Consider the following 20,699-nt stretch of genomic DNA (forward strand, 5'->3'; position numbering starts at 1 on the left):
AATAAGCATTGAGGGAATAGTTACAGTTTATGACAGATGGTTATTTCGGGCTGTTCACCTATCATTTATCCTTCCTATCTGTGCATTCCAATGTCTTCTCCAGTTGCTGCATCCTGCTCACATTTGGATCTCTCAGGATGATGCACAGCCCTTTCAGTGTGAACCAGAGGAGAGCCCACAACAGTCTGGTAAACTGAAAATCACTGTTATCTTTCATGTCTCTCTGAACTCCCATTCAGTACAACACAATATACTGGTAGAAAAGAAATAGAATAACTGCAATAAAAGTATTCACGCACATAAATCATTGGTTCATTACAATTGTTTCCAAAATTACATGACTCCTTCTGAAGCAGATGTGGGAGAAGTAGGCCACAATGAGCGACTGCATGGTTTTCCTAGCTTTCCCCCTCTGATACAGTTTTAGGAAACCAAGGATATAGTTGTCCACACCATCAATTAAAATGCCCTGTCACTACTTTTCATTCCATCTGTATGGTTTTTCCTGGAATTGCTCTTTTTTTTTTTTTTTTTTTTTTTTTCTTTTTTGGTGTTAACAATAGTTTGCAAAAAGCAGTAAATAACACTTGCAATTCACTAATATTTTTCTTCTTTCTAAGCACTTGTCTTGTACCTTTATTCTCTTTAGGAATATGTTGTGCTTACTATAATACCATCCACATCATTTTTACTAAATGTCACAGTTGATAAATGAATGATCACCACCTTTCAGCCTTCTATGTCTCTTTATTTATTTTCTCCCACCTGATCCTTTAATGTCATTTTTATGGGTTTTATTAAGGCAGCTCCAACAACGGGGAGCAATTTCTACATTATTTAGTCTGTAAACTAGTAGTTCTCATTCAGGGACAAATTTGTCCCAAAGAGGACATTTGTCAAATTCTAGAGACATTTTTCCTTTTCGTTCCCATGGGCATGCTTTTGACTTCAAGTAGGTATATCAAAGAGGCTAGTAAACACCACACAATATTTAGGACGACCTCTTACAACATAGAATCAACCAGCCTAAAATGTCAACAGAGATAACCTTCATGACTGAACTATCAAATGAAAATTCTTAAAAATATAATTCTTCAAAAAGTTAGACTATTGTTTTCTTTTCAGGTAACATTCCTGGGTGGTTATGCTTAAGCAAGACATCTCTTGAACTTATCCAAGGACCCAGTGTAGTCAAACATGACTTTTATCATCTGCAATTCACTTCCATCTCCAGAAGCAGGAAGATCAACTCAATTGTTGATATGTTCTGGCTCAGTGGGTTGGGAAAGAGCAGTCATTCTGTCTTCAGGGAAGAGCATTTGAACTCGTCCATATCAATTTTGCTTACATGCCCTAGACATGAACTCTGCAATGTGAACACATTCAACTGATAGAGAACTTGGGCATTATATTCTCTGTCTGATTGCTTATGGGCCAAGTTAAAGTTGCTACTAAGGGGAGGAAGAATAAAGCTGAATTATTCAAGATATCATCCAAAAGAAGAACCTATATAAATTTTATAATATACTGGAAGACATGGAGCACATGCTTCTTTAGATGATAAAAAGAGCAACATTTACAGCATAAATAAGTACATATCTTAGGCAGAAATACTTTTTGAAAGAAGTTAAAATGACATATGAGACAGAGAATAAACTGGCAAACAGCATTAAAAGGAAATAACAGTGTTGCTAATACAGAATAATAAATGGTATTAGAAGGAATAAATAAAAGAATAGTTCTGAGAAATGAATGGGTAACTTGGATTAGAACACTGGGGAAAAACAATACAATGCAGACTTAGCAACAGATATTTTTGAATTATCTATCTTTGTATATGAACATTTGTTTATACATGCACATCTATCATCTACTTAAAATATTATATATGCATATATTTAAGTAAGTTGTTTTGTACAGTTGTAATCATTTTATATTTACAAATTATAACTGTGTGCATTTAAAATACTAAATTTTCTATTTATTAAAAATGACTTTTTTTCAACAATCTATGGCGTTACCCCAAGAGGGTAGTATTGCTTTGGGTTTTTGATTGAAGCTCACCTTGTGAGGTTTGTTTTGCTGAAGGAAGTAATCCCATCCTCACTGTGAGACTCTGGTAGAGCCCCTGGAAGTAAAACCTCAAGTCTGGGTCCCCTTGGAGTTCTCATGACTCAAGAAATTCCTCAACTACAGTTCTAATTTTCCTACACTCGTACTAGTTCCCATGGAGCCTTATTGGTGTTCACCTGCTCTAAGAAGTTGCTATTCTGTTACTGTTGACTTTTTCTCCAATGGAGGGGCAGTGGTTTGCTCTGAGACCTTACTTCTATTTTTCTAAGCACAGGTGTTGATTTTTTAATTTGGTCTATTTTTACTTGTTGATAGAGTCACTTCTAAGCTCCTTACATGCTGAAGAAGATTGAAATCTGGTTTTGATTTTTTTTCATTTTTAGGTTTGAACATATTTTACATTTCTTATTAATATTCTTTCAAATGTTTTATTATGACATCCATTGCTATTAGAAAAATAACATACTAAAACTATCCATCTTTCCAACAAATTCAACCCACTATAAATTTCATGTGTAATCCTGTTTCACTTAGCAGGTAGCTACCCCTCAGGCCAAAACATAACAAAGTCTTAAAGCCCTCCACTCTGTAATGCCAGCCTGATCTTGAACACTAAATTGGACCGGGAACCTTTTGATGTTTTCTCTGAAGTTATGGGATATATCAGCTTTCTCACATGTGAAAAATCACTATATGTCCAAATATTTATAACAATGCTTGCTTTATTGAAACAATAAACCATTTTTTAAAAATTTTCAGTGGAAATCTAAATAAAACACTAGGTTTGATTTTTGTTGTGGCCAATATTGTTTTTTGTTTTTATTTTTATTTTTGGTAAACTAATTCATTATTTTATCTGAGAATAACAAAATATAGTTAAAGCTAAATTGAAAAAGAAATTGAGGAGAAGAAAATAAAAATAAAAGATAGGCTTAACCAAAGCATATGGATCATTAGCAAATATTAATGAAGACTTGTACCAGCTTTTCTAAAGTATATTCAATTTATGAGAGCAGAAGCTTTCAAGTGTTTCTTCTGGTTTCTATGAAAGCAAATCAAGACACAGGCAAACTGGAAAACAGGGCATTTGACCCATTGCCTACAAAATTAAGTACAAAAATTACTTATTTTATGATGCCAAATGCAAGTGCATAAGTACATTATATCAAACACTGTGGTCACTGATTTTTTAACACATACTTGACCATACCACAAGTGTGTTGTATGTCAGCGTATATTCCTGAAATTAGTTGAGCATTTTTACATAAGTGCTGGGAATGAAAATGAATCACCACAACCACAGTGCTTATATATCCTACTATTTGCCCATTTTACATGTTTGTTTCTGCTTCTTTTAAAACTTCTCTAAATTTTCTACATTCCCTGCTATGAAATAAGCCAACTCTTTGGAGAAAAACTTAATTTTCTCTCTTCCCAGATTAAATATCTCTGTTTTTCAACCATATAGCGTATTTTATCATCAGACTCTTCAATTTATTAGACATCTGTATTAAAAAAAAGTTCATATCAAAAAGTACAGAATAATCCCAGTTTGCTCCAGACTAAGGAGTCTCCCTCCACCTAGAATGGCTAATCACCCCAGGAGGCACATTCAGAGACTTCATCCAAAACAGTTTACTGAAGGGATAATTTTTGTGTGGGTACGCTTAAGGATTACCTTATGGATAGTAACTGGAAAAGTCCTACACTGGTACTAGTTCCCAAGGAGCCTTGTGGATGTTTACCTGCTCTAAGAAGTTGCTATTCTATTACCTGTTGACTTTTTCTTCAAAAGGCAAGTGAAAGTTGTAGTTGGAGGGAGGCTGCTGGATAGGTGGAACAGAGCCATTGCCAAATGTTTGTGGGGTCAGTAGTCAGATTAAATGCATCAACTCTTTCTTCATATCCCTATCTCCAATGTGTCTGCCACTAGTAGAACCAAACAGGAAGTGAGAAAACATGAGAACATCACTAATTTGATCATACAATAGGTAAATATATGAGTATTTCCAAACATTCATATATTGTACCTTTGTGTAGACATGATTTATCTTGCATGTAAACAAACCCAAACTTAACTTAACAACTACCCTGTTTGCAGGTAATTATAGGTAGCTAATTATCTCACCATACTCAAATTATGCACATGCCTAACTGTTGCACAATCACTTTGCTTCTGTGTTCAGATATAGACACTCAGTGTTCCCACCAGTGATCTGAGCTCTCTGAACCTCTTCTGGTACTAAGTGCTGCCCAGTTTAGGGATCTTTCTTCATTCAAATAAACAGTGCCCCATTTAATGAGACTGGAGTTTTTCTTCTAATAAGACACAAAGATACAATCTTTCTAAATTGGTTAATAGAGTTTTTGACAAAAAGTTCAAAAACTTGTAAGCATTTACATTATTTGTATTTTTTTTTTGGCTTGGTTAATTCTCTTTTGTTAATTTATTGGTCCTTTTTAGTTATGCATGACAGCAGAATCCATTTTGATGTAATAATACAAGCATGGAATACATCTTATTTTAGCTAGGATCCTATTCTTAGGGAGGTACATGATGGTGGGATTCACTGTGTTGTTTTCTATTTTTTTTAAATTTATTTTTATTGTAAACAAATGGGATATATGTTGTTTCAGTTTGTACATGGAGTAACAGCATACCATTTGCACATTCATAAATTTACATAGAGTAATGATGTTTGATTCATTCCATTATTTTTTTCCTTCCCCCCACCCCTCCCACCTCTCTTTTCCCTCTATACAACCCCTCCTTCCTCCATTCTTGTCCCACTCCCACCCCCCATTAAGTGTCATCATCCGCTTATCAGTGAGATCATTCCTCTTTGGGATTTTTGAGATTGGCTTATCTCACTTAACATGATAGTCTCCAATTTCATCCATTTGCCTGCAAATGCCATAATTTTATTATTCTTTATAGCTGAGTAATATTCCATTGTATATATATACCACAGTTTCTTTATCCATTCATCCATTGAAGGGCATCTAGGTTGGTTCCATAGTCTGGCTATTGTGAATTGAGCCGCTATGAACATTGATGTGGCTGTATCTCTGTAGTGTGCTGATTTTAAGTCCTTTGGGTAGAGGCCGAGGAGTGGGATAGCTGGGTCAAATGGTAGGTCATTGTGTTGTTTTCATATATGTGCATGGGAAAATTATGTCAGATTCATTCCACTCTTTCCTTTTCCTATTCCCCCTTCCTTTCCTCCATTACCCATTGTCTAATCTGCTGAATTTTCATTCTTGTCCTCAGCCCCCTATGTGGGTTTGCTTGCACATATTAGAGAAAACATTTGTCCTTTGGGGCTTTGTTTTTTTTTTTTTTTTTTTTTTTTTTTGGTGGTGGGGTGTAACTGGCTTATTTCACTTTTGTATTCTTAATAATAGGGTAATGGGTTATCTGAGCTTCTACTTAGGGTCAATAACATTCTCACAAGGTCAGAGTTCTCTTGGAAAGGAGAAGCATTTAGGAAATCATTTATATGAACTGTCAGACCATTCCTATAAAATGCTTGTCAATTCCCTTTTTCACCTGCAGTCTTCAAATATCCTTACAAAATTTTGGGCTGACTATGTTCTGAAATCAAGTAATGTATATTCCCCTTAATGTCTAGTCATTTTCCTGGTATTTAGTACCTATTTTGACAATTGAGGTTTTAACTTGTCTGTTCCTTAGTGATGAAACATGTCATCATATCAATACTGAAATTTTGACATCTTTATTTTTTTCCTTCTTTTTCACATGCTGCCTGGATGATATTGTAGCTACAGGGTGAACAAGGACTGTCCCGTTCAGTAGAGAGCTGCTAGCAGTTCACTTCCTGTATTTGTATCTGGTTATGCATATATTCCACTCTACAGGTTTTGAAATGGAGGACTATGTCTTACTAATTTTGGCATCGAAACACATAAAAATTGATACAAGTGTTCAAAATGTATCAAATAATTAAATTATAAATTGTGGGTATAGTATTTATGCACTCTTTTCACATGGGTTAATAATTGATTCTATATATTGAGAGTTTTCTTTAAACTTTAGACTGCACACTTTACTGGTGATATATCACTTATTCCTTAGAATTGCACTACAATGTAGAGTCATACCATTTTACAAATAAAACACCTAAAGCAGAGAGGAAATGAGGACCTTTTTCAAAGTTGAGTAAAGGAGTCTTTTTGCAATCTGTGTTTAAGCCACTAGGGGGCACTGCCCCATGGGAAACTGTGAATTTAGGCAGGCTAGGATAATGATTCCGAGACTGCAAAGACATCAGAGGGAAAATGAAGATGTGTTCTTAGATACAAACACTTTGGTTTTTAATATTTTGTTATTAGTGCTGATACTAATAAATACTTGATCATTTTTTGTATGGACTGATGAAAGACAACCTTTAATATCTTTTTCTTTCTTTTTTCTTTTTCTTTTTTTTTTTTTTGAGAAAAATAAAAAAAATAAGTTTTATTGCTTTGCTAGCAAAGGAGAAACACAGGGGACCCCTGTCCCAGGAGCTGTTATTCTGCCCATCAGCAGGAACAGGGGGCTTTTAAAAAGATGATTCAGAGGCTATATTCTAGGGGTTCTCTTTTGGAGTTGTAATTCACTTGCTAATTTGGGAGATAGTCATTTATGAGATCTCTATTACCATCCCCAAAGTCTGAATTACTTTGTTCCTTTGGTGGGTGTGAATACAAGGACAGATAAATATACCTAAAATGGGGAAGAAAGGTAAATCCTGGTTCCCCTGAGATTCAGGAGGGGGAGATTAGAGAGGAAGGGAAAGACACATATCCATTTTAAAAAGAAGTTGCAGTGGCAGAGCAGCAAGGGCTATAAAGTGAACTACTGTTACATTTCCCCACTTCAATTTCTACATTCCGTTTCTATGGAAAAATGGGCCATGACATCTGCTCTTTCCTGCTGAAGGAGGGAGAAGTTGAAGAAAGTAACCCAAAGTCCTTGTTCTCTGTCAGGTGTTGCATAGACAGTTAAGGGTATTCAGCATCAGAGCAGTACAGAGGTCCAAGTGTCACATGGCATGCTAAGACATCAATAAACAAGACAGCAAAGCGTTAATTTTTTGTAAACAATTAGCACAGAAGCAATGACTATTTTAGCCAGTCTCTAAAAACTGTGAAAACAGTAATTCAGAACCATATTAGTGAAAAACAGATCGAGCTTATCAATGTAGGAGATTAGGAAGATTTGTAGGTCTATGAAATCAGGTTCAAATGAACTCAGGACAAACTTGGGACTCTAGAGTTTTTGTGATCATTATTATTATGTACTTCCACACAAAAGCCCTTCCTGTATTGCCTCCTGCTTTACTTAATTTTGGTAGGGCTGACACAGTGTGTATCTTAAGTTACCTTGAAAAAAATGTTTTTCATTTAAATGTCTATGTAAGACTGTGCTTAGGCTATACTCTCCTTCTGCCTGTTTAAGACCAAGTAGGTAAAAACTGACTGTGTTCCTTTCTACTCTTAAAAGTTAGTTGAGATTCCTCAGACATCACTCTTGGGGATAGGTGCAAAACCTCTTGGATCCTTTAGTTTTTCTCTACCAGTGGTGCCATTTGCCAGGATAGGTCAGAGTCTTGTTGATCATATGTGGCTTCTCTTAGAAGCATTAGGAATATTTCCCTCTTCAATGACCCTTCTATTTGCATAATGTTCACTGGTTGGCTTCCTATTCTCTAGATTCTCTCCATCTCCCTGATCAGCATATCAGGTGACTCACCAGGGTTTCAGGGTCCCATCATTCTCTGGGTCCTGGTCGACCTTAGAGGGCAAGGGCCAAAATGTTGTCTGCTTGTTCCTTTTACTTCCTTGACTTTGGTCTCCACGTTTTGGGATTTAAATATCTAGCAGGTCCGTTTCACCAGTCTTAAAGTGGGAATAACAGCTTATAACTTCAATATCTATAATTTTACAGTTACCCCTTTCTTTAATTGGGGTTATTATGAGTACTAGAAGCCATCATTATACACTATCTGTCATACAGATGATGACTTATTATGTCATAATAACTCACCTTGTTTTATTAGAAGCAGTACTCTGCAAAAATGCTAACTGGCAACAGTTATAAAGTTTACAAGGAATATACAAAATGAAATTAACAGAGAAAAAAAATTCAGTTTGTGTAATAGCTATGACCCAAGGAAAATGATTTTTATAATCTAAAACCTTTACTTAGTTATATATATATATATATAGCCTTTGTTTACTTTGGAATTATAGAAATCTTTACAATAAAAATCAATATTTTGAACACAATGTTAAATGAGCTGAAGTCTAGTCTATTTGGGCGCAATTATAACATGGAATAAGGTTAGAGGCAGAGTCATATACCTTATCTCAGGTAATGTGGGGCTCTTGACAAATAACACAATACAACATTACACCTGAAACATGAATCAAACAAAGGCTAAGAGAGCTTTACCTTTCTTTTTGTGGAAAAAGTGGCAAAATGTTTCCATGTTCTACAGTGTCACCTCTAAAGAGATCAGGCTCTACTTCCAAAACTACATTTAAATTCCTATTCCAGTGTGAAGAGTAACACATATGTATATATATATCATCTTATTGACAACAGGTTATTTTATCCAGGTATAAAACATCAAATGACATGAAGGAATATTAACCAATTTGTTATTTGTATACCAATCTGAGACTATTGCTTCAGATAATTTCAGTTCAGAGAACACCAACTTGGTAAAGCTCTCTCCCCTAAGCTTTACATTTAACTAAGTTTAACTTTTAAAGTTCAATTTAGAACCCAGAGTGTATGGTAACAATAATCGCATCTGTGTGGTTTAGCAATACTAGCAAAAATCAAAGGATAGTCTTAAATCACTTATATACTTAAGAAACAGTATTGAGGATCAGAAATAGAATTAGTCAAAACAAACAAATATGACAGGTCTTCAAATGAAAGTGTGACCCTTCTACATTAGATACAATGTATAAAAGAGAGCGGTTGTTGGTTACCTTGCTAGTAAACCTAAACTTTCATTTTATGAACTTACTACATAACACTTAGACAAGGCTCAAATAGATATAGTTCTCGACCTATACTTACATCTAGTCACATATACTTAGGGTGCTAACTATATTGTTATAACCTAAAATAATAGTTGTTTATCTAACCAGTTACAAAATAATCATTTAAAAGACTTTAAAACAGGTACAAATCCTAATTCCTTTAAGAATTAACTTCCCTAAGTAATAAAACCTAACAGATACAAGAAAATATGTTGATAAAAACCAATCAATATTTCAGACTTTGCTTCATTATCAGTACATTAAAGTTCAAATAACTTTGACTGATTGTACTAATTATAGCCAATTTAATCACAAATACAAAATTTTTGAGATTTACCTTCTGCAAACCTCCACAACTTGTTTACATCATCATTGTTTTTGTCCTTTCTTTCATATTGGACTTTAGCACAAGAATATTACTTTATTAGACAAAATACTTTCTAATCCAGAAATATTTCTTTTACCTTCTGATTTTCTCTACTAAAATATATTTCCATACCTTTAACTTTCTTTTTTCTCTTTTCTAGTTTCAGACCCTTCCTTAAATTCATATTCTGAAACAATCCTTATGAATGTTCTCTATGCACTTAATCTACACAATAAATTTAACTCCAGGAGATGGTCAGACAATCTGCCATATATAAAATGTGTGCCTTAATCTTTTTTCTCCTAGGTTGTATTTAAGGGGTTGGTTGGAGCACAGGATACTTTTAAGCCTGACCTGTCTCCTTATCATTATCAAAATGCCATCAATTTAAGTGAGTTCCCCACTATCAATTTTACCCAGAGGCTTTTGAGCCTTTTTCTTATGCCAGGCACATTGATATTAAATGGAGGAGGCCCTTTCCATCCTTTTTTTAGGCTGCCTTGAAGTCCCTTTGCAGAGACTGCCAACAAAACATGGGTTGGCCTTAATTTCTGTCTCTTTTCTTTTCTGGGTGCACTTACTTATTCTGCCTGTCTCCCCAAGCATTTAGTTTGATGGGATATTATTGTATCAAGAGTTGATTTGCCTCAGTGATGAGTATCCCTGGCCAAATGGGGTGTCCTGTAAGATCTTAAAAGGGGAGACTATTCCTGTTCCCAAACCATACACTGACAGTGCTGGAACCTACTGCCACATCCTTTGGGGCCAGCAGCCCCAATCCTCCAGGGTCAAAAGGGGCTGGAAGGCAAGGCAGAGGCCAAGTTCTCTTTGGTCATTTTTCTAGAGCCCAGGCAGATTTTCTGGAACATTTTTTTCCCAGTTTAGGGCTGGTGTTCTTGATCCACAGTGAGATGATCTGTGGCTGCCTGGGGCCAGGTTGAGAAAGAGTGCTGGGAGTGCCTGCACTGGGTTTAAAAGATTCAAATCTTCTTTTCCTTTTCTTCTGGGGTCCTGCTATCCTTGCACTCCAGAGGCAGTGTCTCTTGGCACCTTCAAATTAGTTCCTGACTATTCAGACCCTTTATCATGCAACTGCATAAATACTACACATACAGAATCTCTTTCATACACTTTATCAACTTCAACTTCAAGATTGTATAGTACTCCAGGAAAAACATTCCAAGGCCAGATTGTGTTACAGTAAACCATCTTTCTCTTAGGCTTTTACATAGGTGGTCCAATCGGCCAACATCTCTCTGCTCAAGAGATTACAGTAAGAACAAAAGAGCATGTCCCATGCCTGAAAGAGCAAGGAAGAGATACAAAAGCCACAGACAGATAAGAGAAGATCACCAAAACCAGGGCTGACAGATGAGAACCTTTAAAATGGATAGATCTGCACATACAAATTTCTTCTACTTAGTTTACCTTTGACAGACCAACTCAACTGCAAGATTGTGTAATAATTCAGAAAGCTATTCAAAAGCTAGATTGTTGCCATAAAACACTATCTTAGGCTTATACCTACCTATAAGTGTCCCCTTCTTCAACTTTCTTTACCTCCAACAAACCAACCTCCAGTTGCAAGATTATACAAAAATTCAGAGACAAGAGAGGAGCCCTAAAACCATGACCAACAGATGGGGACCTTTAAGTTGAGCAGCTAATATCTTTCCTAAGACACTACCTGTAGGATCAATGCAATATTGGTCAAGTCTTAAAAGGGGCAGTAACAGATACAAACAAACAAACAAAAAAAACACAGACAACAGAGGGAATTCATAAACCCAAAGCCAAAAAACAGATGAGAACCTAAGACAGACCTAAAGAGAGTAAACATCCCTAGGTTCTTGAGTACAAATTAACCATGACTCCTACACCAGTGGCACCACAGATGTCCCCACAAAGAGGGACCAGATTTTCCCAGGAAAAGGAACCAGGTGTGTGGAATCATGGGTCTCAGCATGCACTCCAGGGAGACTTACCAGATCATCAAGTTGTAACGACTTTCCTGAGTTCAGTTTCCTTTTTTTCAAAGTGGTCCACAATGGACCACCCTGTCTCCTAACTGTCTGGGGTTGGCTCTCAACAAGTTTGCCAGACACCTTATGTCGTCAGCATGAAAGTGGGGTTTCTTGGAAAACCAGGCCTTCCCAAGAAAGCTGAAGCAGGAGCTATTTTGGGGTCCCACCTGGGCTACCAAATTTGTTACTGAAGGTTTGGTCTTTGTCCCTGATGCCAATCCAATGACCAGGACTTGGTTTTGAGAACAAGGAAAAAGAAATTACATTGCTTTGCTAGTAAAGTAGAAATGCAGGGGACTCCAATCCCAGAGACTGTGATTCTCAACAACCTTTAATTTGACTTAAAAAAAAATTTACACAACACTACCAATTAAAGATGGCTGGTTCACTAACAATGTTTGAAGATGCAGGCTTCCATTGACTATGTAAAATGTGTCCCTTGTTGAAAATAATAAACAAGCTAGGCCTCTTTTGGTTGACATTTTTATTTGGTCACATATCTGTGAGCAAGAAGCTTCTGCCCAAATTTTAAGTGTATATTTATAGTATTTAATAACTGAAAATAAATATCAAAAATTTAAAAAGTTACTCCCTTACATTTTCTTTCATTAAAGATATAATGCAGAATATTTCACCTCTTCCTCATTGAATTCATGCAAAATGTGCTGTCGAGAAACTAGTAAGTCAGAGCATCCACAAACACATTGCCCTAAAAGTAGTAAAATGGAGAAGGAATAAATTCACAGGAGCCTTTGAAAATATAAATTCTTATATTTTTCTATACAAATGGTTATATAAAATTAGGAGACATTCAGTTTACCACTTAGATTTTAATATTTTGTTGTCAAAATTTTCTCCATTGTTCATAGAGGACTATCCTTCAATATCAATTTATTCTTTGACAATAACTTGAAAACAGACTCTGAAAAATATTATTTGTAAATTATAATCTTCCGACTAACTCCACTGCACAATATATCAAAATTCAGAACATTGTAACCCAAGCTAAAATCTGTTTCTAGTACTATGACTTGCTCTTTTTTGTGGCTCCTGTTCTTCTTTTTTTATTAGTTCACTATGGTTATACACAATTTTGGGATTCATTTTGACATAAGTATGCAAACATGAAATATGATTTGCTCCAATTCAGTTTCCATTTTTGACCCATTCATTTTGCTCTAATCCAATGATTTTTCTTCTATTTATTCTTACTTTTTTATAATTTATGCATTATGGATATACACACAGGTGAAACTCACTATGTTATATTAATACATGTACATGGGAAAGTTTGGTCAGATTCAGTCTACTATTATTCCCTTTTACCATCCATTCTATTTGCCCACCACCAAATCCCTTACTTCTACTCCTTTGATCTCTTCTATTTTCATGGAATTCTTCACCTTTTCTCATTCTTTTTGCTATTATTTTAGTCTAGCTCATGCATATGAGAGAAAATATTCAACCCTTGGTTTTCTGAGTCTGGCTTATTTCATGATGTTCTCCAGGTTCATCCATGGCTGGAAACCCCTTCAGAGCCAAGCCACATATTCTTCAATCTTTTGAAAAACCAAAATCTTGTTAACATTGTTCTCCACAGTTCTCCTATTCCAGGTGTAAACTTGTAGTAAAGTTCTAGAACAGGTTGAAAAAAGTTATTAAATGTAGTAAAATTGCTATAACATTATGTACAGGCTGAAAAGGGGAGAAGAAAAATTGGATTAAAAAGGAGGAGGAGGAGGAGGAGGAGGAAGGAGCCAGCACAGTGGCACACATCTATAATCCTAGCGACTTGAGAGGCTAAGATAAGAGGATCACATGTTCAAACCCAGCCTCAGCAACTGAGGGAAGTCCTAAGCAACTCAGGGAGACCCTGTCTCTAATAAAATATTTTAAGAGGGCTGGGGATGTTGCTTTGTGGTTAAGTGCCCTTGGGTTCAATGCCTGGAGCCAAAAAATAAAAAAAGAAAGAAGAAATAGATAAGACAGAAAGGAATAATGCACACCAATATAAACAGAAGGTTAAATTGAATGGGGGTGTGTATTTGAGGTAGTAGCAGGTAATGCAAGAGGGGAAAGAGGGGAAATGAGAGGAGCAAGTGTAAACATGAGATCAGGAAGCAAAGAGAATGATTCTAATTAATGTTTTTAAATATTAGAAGAAATATAACCAAAAGGTTTGGAGGCACAATATCAAATAATAGGGTAGCAGCTATCAAATCAAAATGAGTGATATATAGGTATATGAATGATGGAAGTTGGTGTTAGAGTCATTAGTGAAGAAAATTTTTATTGAATCTTGCATAGGATTTCATCAGGATTTGGAATCTTTAGAAGATGTCCATCATTCTTTGACTTTGGATGCCCCCAGAAATGCTGGAGCACAGGAACCACTCCCCTAGTTCTCTGTCAACCCAGGGCCCTGAGACTGAATGCTTTGAGGGTGTGGTGCTATGTCATTTGACTGTTTCTATTGTGTGCCAGGGGTGGGGTTGGGGGTGCTCAGGATGCAGGGCTTTGTTCTGTGACTCTGACTGCCAATGGTCAGTGCTCAGTGGCTCCCCTCCAAGGGTCCTTTTTAGAGAGGCAAAGAACCTGATTTCTGTCTGCAAACACAGGACCCATGGTTGTGGGTTCTCAGTGGGTGGTTTGTGATGCAGAAGTGTCTCCCTTTTCAACACAGAGCACTGGGCACTGTCTCCTCTGCTACCTGGTAAAGAGGCTGAGTCAGTTGACCTGGGTTCTAGTTTCCACTACCCTAGGTTGCAAACGGTGGTCACTACTCCCCTTCATTGACTGAGACAGAGAGAGCAATCTGCTCCTGTCCAAGCTCCTGCTCCCTGCTGCCACTAACTTCAGGTGCCATCCCCCTCTACTGCTGGGGACAGAGACCATCCAGCCTGTGACCAAATGCATGCTAGCGGTAGCCATGAATCTGGGCACCATCCCTCTTCATTACCTGAAAGAAAGACAGTCATCCTGCTCATGTCCAGGCTATTAGCAACGGCTGGGAATCATGGGTGCCTTCCCTTACCACTGCCTGGAACTGCGACTGCCTTGCCTTAATCTGAGCTCTGACTTCCACAGCTGTGAATTGTGGGAATCCAGTCCATCTCTGCTGGGGTTCTTCTGTAGGCTGCACAGAATGCTGGGTTAAGCTAGCACTTCCCAAGGCAGGTCTGCTCCAGCCTACTCCCCTTGTTCATGCTGAGGGGCAGGGAGTTTCAGCAACTTTTATCTAGTAGTATTCGCTTTATAAGTTCCTTCTGGATACGTTATTGAGACATCCCACTGCAGAGATACTCCCTCTGGTTTTATTTGTTACTATCTGGAGGTGGGAAGACACCATGTTAATTTAAGTTCTTCTTGAACAGCTGGCCATTTGTGGGCTCCATAAAATGACTGCCATGCCCACCGAGGCTTTCTGTCTGCAATTTGGGTTGAATTGTTTGATGTCCTCCATTGATCTCATTGCTTCTGTCACATTTTAATTTGGTCTGCTTTTCTTTCCAGCTATTTAAGGAAGTGACTATGACCTGCTCTTATAGGAATATGAATATGACAAGAACAGACTTGAAGGCCTATCATGGCAATTGTAATTTAATTAGGAAATTTCCTCCCTCTTACAGTAATTATTCAAATTGTCCTTTTATTGAGGGTTTTCTCTCTGGAGGCAATTCATGATTCATGTACCGTTTTCTAAAGGTGCTTTTCCTTTCTAAAAAGGAAAGCATGTCATCTCAAGTGAATAAGAAGGAATATCAGTACAAAGTTTTAATCAATATAAAATCTGCAGAAAAACAAAACTAAAACAAAATAAAAAAGAAACAAGTAAACAAGTAAAATTCTACAACAACATTCTCTGGCTAATCAATTTTAGGAAATAGGCACACACACAATTCCTTTAAAAATACTTGGACCCACATCTCCCTTAAGAGTGTTCATGCAGACCTGAGTGACATGCCAGTTTGGAAAAAACAATGTAATGAAAATAATGTCATCCATGTATTTTCCCTACATGTGATTATGGTCACATGTGTATTAGAGAAAGTTAACAAACCACTTATCTATAAAATTTTAAATACAGAAATGATGGAAAGATGGTAGAGAACATTACTTAACAAACAAAACAGTCTTAGTGCTACTCTGATGAGACTGAAAATTCTATAAAGCATGTTCAAATACAACTGATAAAAGAAAAAACATAAACATTCTGTACCTCTTTAAGGATTTTATTTTTCTTGTAACTGAGAGAGTTTGCTGGAGATCAATCCCCAAGTAAAATGTGAGCATTTTATCACTGAACTATAAAGCAGCTCCCAAATTTGTGTTTTTATATAGCAAAGCATTGGAATAGTATGGCTCACAGAACTGGTCAATAAGAGACAAAATAAGGATTCTCACATAAAAAGTTGAAGGTCCTCTGAGACATTATTATGTAAAAATGGACATAAACTATTATTTCTTACATGTTTTATTTGGAAAGCTCTGAGGTCAGTGATGGTTAGATTTTGGTATCAACTTGACTTGATTAAGGAATATCTAGAAACCTAGAAAAGCATTATGTTGAGTATGTCTGTCAGGGTGTTCCAGTAGATGATTAGCATGAGACTCTGAATGGATTAGGTGGGAAAAAGCAGGTTTCTTTGGTGTTAGTAGTCTCCATCCAATAAGCTGGGAGCTTAAAAAGAATAATTACGGATGACGAGTTGGTGTCACCCCTCTCCCCTTAGAGCTGTGACATAACGCATCTCTGTCCTTGGACATCAAAAACATGGACTTTCAGACTGAAGGACATCCTCAACAAGGGGACAACAATGATACCAGAGCCATGTTCACCCTGGACAAAGAACTTTAGACTGCCTTGCACAGTTAGTTTTATCTATTTCCCCACAGAAATTTTAAAAGCTATTATTCAATAAGTAGAATAATTAGTGTCTTAATATGATCATTTCCTGATGAAAGATTCTTGATTTCTTTTTTGTGCTCTCTCACTGGTCTTTAAAAACATTTTCATGTGGGTGAAAGAAGCTAGCAAAGAAAACACTATTCTGATTACAAAAATAATGCACACATATTTTCAAACACGAAATAAGCAATATATACTAGTAATATGAAACTAATCAGTTCCCAATTAAGCTCAGGGATTGAAAGGAAGTTAAGAAATTATACAGTCAATTAACCTGTAATCAGACATCTCTCTACACATACTTTAATCCTTCTGTCTACTCGACACATTGAGCAAGAAAATTATCATATATTTGTAACTTTTTACCGTATTCTCTGTACTTTCAAATCTCCATCCCCTTCCAATTTACATACCACACAGCACAGGAAAACTCTCTGGAATTAAGAACCATTTGCAATCTTATTTTCATACAGTTCTCAACAGCCTATTCTGCTCTTCCTCTACAGCCAAACAAGTTGCTATTTATGTTTTCAACTTGCCCTATGGTCCACCATTGCCTCTTGTAGACTGTTTCTCCAAAGTTATTTTAAATATTAGAAACTGAAGGCGTTATTATGATCCTTACGCATATAAATTTCATCCCACATATTCAGGTTTGGGAAGCAACCTAAAGGGAGAGATGGGTGTTAGTGACCATACGAAGCTGGTTGAACATGGACACGCTCTTCTTTTTAAAAAAATTATTTTACTTTATTTGTTCCAATTAGTTGTACATGACAATAGAATGCATTTATCCATTTTGATAGCTCATAAATAGGGAGTAATCTCTCATTTTTTTGATTATAAGTTCTTCTGAACAGCACTGTGGACCCCAGTGAGTTCCAGCCACAGGAAGAAGACTTGGAAATTCTCAGAGAAATCACTTCGAAGTCCAGTGACTCTCAGAGACTCATGTCAAGGAATCCTTTTAACAATGCATGTATAAAGCTCATTTGCAAATTCTTACTTTCTTCTTTTCAATGTATCAATCTTTAACTTGCCCTGCCATGTAATCCCCAATTCAGTTAAAGCTATTTCCCTTTTTCTTATCACATACAAATGAGTGATTTTTTTAATGTTATAATTATGATTTTCAAGGTTCTATTCATACCTCTATTCTCATTTTCCTACACTGTACAGAATAATTCAGGACACTATTTTTCCTTAAGCACAAATCTATTCACTGTGAGAGACTGAAAATATCTGGTGATTTCACTAAATATTCTATTGTAGATGTATGAAATATATTTAATTTATTTATGAACTGCTTCCATTTTCTTTCTCCATTGTATTATGTTCGGCCATTATTAAAATCAATTTTCTAAAAAAATGTGTTTAGAATTCTCCACAGAGTATTCAATCATGGTGGCTGCCCCGGTACCTGGGAGACATGGGAGACAGGGGACTCTTGTTCTTTGGAGTAACTTCCTTGAAAGTGTCCCTTCTGATAGGCTGGGGTCAGTAGTGCTGTCCCAGAAATGTGCTCTAACATGAGTCCAGGACTCCGTGAGCCTAGTCTCTGCTTTTCCTCACTCACATACCTAATCCTCACACAGGGTGTAAATATCCCTCGAAGCATCATCATTGAAACTATCAGGTGCCTCAAGTCTGTACTGGCACCTCAGTTCTATGTGGGCTGCCTGGTGAACGATTAATTCAGTGTGGTATTTTTTCCAAAGATTAAATTATATTGAGCCACTGAAAGGTACTTCCCTGCTGGTTTTAGGTAAATTAAATAGACATAACTAGAAAGGGAGTCTGCCAAAAGCAGTTTTTAAAGGTCTGCAATCTCTAAGGAAAGTCAAGGATATATTATTCCTAAAATTATTTTCTGAATTAAAAAAAGGGGGGTTTTGGAAGAAGGAAGCACTAAGTCAGGGAGGGTCAAGAACAACTATATCAGACTAAAAGTAAGGAGATATTACTTCTAATTTTGGCAATCTTACTGAAGATTTCAGGAGAAATCAGAGAATGGGAAGAAATTTCTGATTTTGATGCCTTTAAGGTAAATGTAATCATAACTCTTGACTTCATATCAGGAGTGCCATCGATTCCTTTGTAAATGGATTCAGGTCTTAGAAATTGACCAAGGACTCTCTACTAGATACAACATTGACATCTACATAGTACATCTATTAGACTCTAATCTCCTGTTTGGGGATCCCTATATTCAACATATAATTTGCATATATGACAAATCAGTGAGTGAAATCTACTGTGGAACAATAGAGAAAGAAAATAAAAGAAATTCCCACAAAAGCAAATCCTGAAGAGTTTAAAACAATGTATAGTATCAAATAATGCAAGAAATTTCTAGTGTCCACAATTAATACAAGGGTATATAAAGGACTTTGTGTTTATTCTTATTAAAGAGTTGGATTAGAAATCAGATGATACTTAATGCTTATTTAATCATTGAAATGTTATGCATCCACTTAAGTTTCAATGCATTTACTGCACAGTAAACATTCTTCTTTTGTAACTTATGGTCGTGGATTAAATTCATATTCAATCATGATATGTTCATTCTAAAAATTCCTGTTTAAGCCTAGCTGGGACCTCAGAAGAAAATTGTTAAGGCTGAAGTCAACTTTAACCAAGGTGTACTAAAGGAGGAACACACCTTCCAGCAACTTATTATGAAAGTTCTCCCAAAATTAATTATAGATAAAAATTCATGTATTTCGTATTTTTAGTGTTCTGTTGAGAGGAGAGAATGTCTTTAGTAATCATGTTAAGTACTACTTACCACAATGATAATAATAGAAGTTTTCATATTCCAAGCAATACTTTGTGATGGACAATGTTTTTTATATATATATATATATATACATATATATACACACACATATTTATATATTATATATACATACTTTATATATATATATACACACACACATATAAATTTAATTCTTATAACCACTCTATGAAATATGTACCATAGTTATCCCAGAAGAGAAAACTAAAGTAGAGAACTGGCAATCTCTGTGCAAGTAAGTGGTTTTTGTTTCCTGTAGCAGAAAATTTGAATATCCATCAAAGCATTCAACTTGTGATAATTATCACAATTATAATGTTGCTGGAATTTTGTGTGGAAAATGTATTAGTACCAATTTCACATTTAAGCCAGGGGACTCCAACATATCATAGAGCATATGGTAGAGGAAAAAACATCAAATTTGGATATTATATTTCAAATTTCTCCTATTTATTGATTCTATGATCTTGAGGCATTGATCTTTCTAACCCTGCAGAATAGATATAGTAACAATTTTATATAACAAAGATAAAATTTTTGCCATATAAGATATGTGAAATTACTTTTTAAACTGTAAAGTGCTAAGCAAACATTAGTGATATATATTTCTGACCTTCTGATCTTATCTATACATATATTTCCAGTAATTTCAATATTTTTGCATTTCCTCAAATTTGGCATATTTAATGTCAGGCTCTTCTAGTCATTTATTCAACAAATAAGTGTAAAGAAACTTTATGTGTAATACAATCTTGGGGAGCCAGGAAAGGTCTCTTTTTAAAACTGTAATAATTGAGCTACAACCTGAAAGAATTTAAAGGATGCTAAATAGATATGCAGAAGCCAACCATGAAACTATGGAGTCAGGGTCAGAACAATTCAGGCAGAGTCCAGAGCATATGAAGTTCCTGGAGGGGAATGAACTTTGACCTAGAAATGTTAGGAAGCAGTGTGTTTGGAACATTGTCATCAGGAAGGACAGGTATCATTTACTTGAGTAATACAAGGTGCTATGGGTAGAAAAAAACATTCTGGAGAGTGAAGTTGATAGGAGGAAAGTCTACAAAACAGATGAGGCTATCAATGATGAGGCACCATGAGTGAGTTGGAGGCTGGCTCTTAACAAATCTTGATAACCATCCATGTAGAAGTAAAATTGTCTTTTCAAGACTTTCCCTGAGCTCAGAGACCCCTTCAAGAAGTAGCAGCATGTGAATAAATAACCAAGAACATCTGAAACCAACCCAAGACAAGACAATTTTGAATCCTGGAGAAAAGCATATGGTCATTATATCTTAAACAGCTCTCCACCAGGCAGAAGAGAAGATTCTTTACCTCATAAATAGTGGCAATTTTCAAAGAACAATGTAACTTCAGTAAATAACATGATTTAACATCTCACAATGTGATCAATGTGTATAAATCTATAATTACATTTATAAAATTTGTGAACTCAGGCGTGTCAAAATT

The 20,699-nt window shown here is 35.9% G+C and overlaps 1 protein-coding gene across 7 annotated transcripts in view; it reads left to right on the forward strand.

Moving 5' to 3' along the window:
• CRISP1 (cysteine rich secretory protein 1) overlaps positions 1 to 18,360 on the forward strand; it is an 84,988-nt gene extending 66,628 nt beyond the window's left edge. Inside the window, exons 8-9 of one of the 7 annotated variants that reach the window (XM_079147170.1) lie at positions 104 to 188; positions 1,126 to 1,257. In XM_079147170.1, the coding sequence (XP_079003296.1) occupies positions 104 to 141 (38 nt within the window). In that variant the 3' untranslated portion in view covers positions 142 to 188; positions 1,126 to 1,257. Of the gene's footprint in view, positions 1 to 103; positions 250 to 1,125; positions 2,274 to 17,279 lie in introns of those variants that run through there. The other 6 variants (XM_079147166.1, XM_079147167.1, XM_079147165.1 and 3 more) reach the window with 6 other exon arrangements.
• Positions 18,361 to 20,699: the final 2,339 nt, after the last annotated feature.

The sequence above is a fragment of the Sciurus vulgaris genome (genome assembly GCF_902686455.1).
Source record: "Sciurus vulgaris genome assembly, chromosome: 7".
Classification (NCBI taxonomy): Eukaryota; Metazoa; Chordata; class Mammalia; order Rodentia; family Sciuridae; genus Sciurus; species Sciurus vulgaris.